Source organism: Etheostoma spectabile, chromosome 19, assembly GCF_008692095.1.
Source record: "Etheostoma spectabile isolate EspeVRDwgs_2016 chromosome 19, UIUC_Espe_1.0, whole genome shotgun sequence".
Classification (NCBI taxonomy): Eukaryota; Metazoa; Chordata; class Actinopteri; order Perciformes; family Percidae; genus Etheostoma; species Etheostoma spectabile.
This window is the reverse complement of record NC_045751.1, coordinates 6107259-6110051: the sequence shown is the minus strand read 5'-3', so window position 1 is coordinate 6110051 and position 2793 is coordinate 6107259. Positions and strand designations below refer to the sequence as shown.

Sequence of the window (2793 nt, the reverse complement as noted above, 5' to 3'; positions counted from 1 at the left end):
CCCCACGTACCTTTAGCCGAAGTAGGTTGTCAAACTGGTCAAAGAGGAGTGGCAGGCCCAGAACGGGAACGCCATGGTAAATGGCCTCATATATGCCGTTGGTGCCTCCGTGGGCTACAAAGGCACGAGTCTTGGGGTGTCCCAGGAGGTCATTCTGAGGAAGCCATTTAACCAGAAGGGTGTTGTTCCCCAAGGATGAAGGCTTTTCACCCACAAACCTCCACACCACCTTTTGAGGTAGCTGAGCAAACGCAGCAGCAATAGCCTCTGTAGTCTCACGAGGCAGCGCTGACACCAGCGACCCCAAAGACAGGACCACAACCCCTGCTCTCAGAGCTCTGCATGAAGGCCTCCAGTCACACGGAAGAGGACCAGCCTTTGTGCACTGGAACCCCCATTGTAGACACGTTGGGCAGGTGGGCGAGGGAACTCAAAGACAAAAAAATTGGTCCTCACCAGCCAGAATCGCGGCAAGCCCAAAGACAGCAAGTCAGTCAGGAGGGAAATAGCGCTGAACAGACTTGAGTAGGCGGAGTTAATGAAAACGTGCTGTCAACGAAAATATAGATAGAATGTAACATATCTTGGTTCTTTTCACAATCCATCGATCGTGAAGTTCACTTCCTGACACAGGAACATAGGAGACTGGAGAGGGGCTATGGTCAAATGCCCTCTCCAGTATGAACCAACGCACATTGAAAAACCATTGGAGCTTAAGGTAACTACCCAAAACACAACTATAGGCAGAACAGGGTCCGTATTATTAAGTCAAACTTAGAGTCGTGCATTTTTTCATAAAACAAGGTATCAAACATTCTGGCAATGGACTGGCCATGGATCCATGGCCATTTGCAAACAAGGATGTGATTAAGTACTGTTGTAGAAGTGCGTATAAAAGTCGGCACCTGCGGCCTTCATAACATCTAGTAGATTTTTATTGTAGTAGTTCATGTCTTCGTGTCATCCAACATGGTCAAATAACAGAAGTAAAAATGGAAGAGTTAATAGGGATGTACCAACTCTTGGCAGAGGCGTAGCACAGTCATTTGTGGCCTCTGGAGTGCAGCTCTCGGAGGATCACCTCCATGTTGATCCAGTGGCTGCCATCAACGGCACTACTAGAATCCTGCTGCCACTGCAACAAGTGGGCCGAGCAACAGGAAGCAGAGCCCTGTCAGGAATATAGGGGATCATCATGCTGCACATTCCCTGGAAGAAAACAACATAAAGAACCAAATACAATAGAATTTCAAAACCCAGTGACTTTAATGTATTGCTCAGTTGTATGTAATTGTAGATTTCAATTAAAAGTTAGTCAAATGTTCACCTGGTTTGTTCTATCAAAATCCCGGACATATGACTTGATCTCCGATCTTGGTGAGCTAAAATGTGTGTTTATACAGTGTAACATTGCATGGTCCAAAGTCCAGTGTGTGGGTTAAATGCCTACTGCCATGGTCGGTGCTGTTTTAAGAGCAAAGGTCAGTTGTAAAAACACAAAAAAGTAAGGTTGAGTGCATATTCAATGACTGCAATTTGAGTTATGAACATTTTGCATTTGCATTTCAATGTATTTGTCTTCACATTACCACTGGGGAAGACCAGGACTAGGGGAGAGATTATATCTCCAACCTCGCCTGTTAACGCTCGGGGATCCCCCAGTCAGAGCTGGTGATGTGGCTCGGGAAAGGGAAGTTTGGGTCCCTGAAGGTGCTGCTGGCCCCGCAACCGATACCGGATAAGTAGATGAAGATGGATGGATGGTATGGACATACCACGTTTTAATATATTAAATCAGTGCAAAGGTGAAACGTATCAGATGGATTTTTTTGCCAAAGTGTATTTGTATTCTCATACAAAGTTACTCTTCAATTACACTTTCGGTTTTGAGATTCTCTCTTTGGAACTCAGGCCAGTTCAATGCACACACTGACAATCTGATTTGGTGAGGAAAACGTTAAGGAGAACTGGATGAAATGCCAAAATGGACACAGCCAAAGTTTGGTGAGTACGGGAGTGGCAGGGAACGGAGGGGAAGGAGGAACGCAGCGAAAGTCACACAGCATATGGGGTAATAAAAAATTGAGCATTGGTGATTACAATAACAGCACGGTTCAGTGTTTACCCGTATATCACCCACACCCCACACAACCACACACACACACTGAGCTGCAGTCCTTCAACCACTAACACACATCCCCAACATACGACGCACCCCAGCACGGAGCACCGTCAACCCACATCACACCCCAATGTCCTCCATTCCTGTTCCTTCCAGGTTGTTTTGGATTGGTTTTCATATCTGTCTTGGTAAGGTTCGCCATAGGTCATTCCCACGCAGTAAAACAACACATATTACAGACGTGTTGCGACACACTATCTACGATGTGTTATATCCAGAATTATTGTTACGGAAAGCAATTGTGTTGACCCACACAACAACGGTGCATGTGACTCTTCTTGAAGTCTATAGCAGTAACCTTTGAGAGCAACCTTTTGATTGTGACCGTAACATCAATTAGTACATACAATCCTGTTGGTCAAGAGGTCCAGCAATAACTGATGGCACAGTCCGCCGCTTCCTTCACCTCTGCCCCATTCATTCCATTAATTATTCCCTACCTCGACCCGTTTTGTTGGTTTTGATTTTGGAGTTTTTTGTAAATTATGTGGGATTGTCATGTTTTGGAGTTGTAGACCCAATTTTACGTTTCACTGAACGCTATTCTATGGCTATTGTGCGAGTCATGTGCGTGTAGTGTTTTAAGGAAATTTGGAAATTATCTACGCCAC

At 45.2% G+C, this 2793-nt stretch overlaps 1 protein-coding gene across 1 annotated transcript in view; it reads right to left on the bottom strand.

The window, feature by feature from the left end:
- Window positions 1-2793, bottom strand: part of LOC116669452 (UDP-glucuronosyltransferase 2B13-like) — a 4294-nt gene that overhangs the window by 436 nt on the left and 1065 nt on the right. The window contains exons 3-4 of the mRNA XM_032499333.1: window positions 1082-1209; window positions 7-338 (exon numbers count right to left, since the gene is read on the bottom strand). Coding sequence (XP_032355224.1) covers window positions 7-338; window positions 1082-1209 — 460 coding nt within the window. The remainder of the gene's footprint in view (window positions 1-6; window positions 339-1081; window positions 1210-2793) is intronic.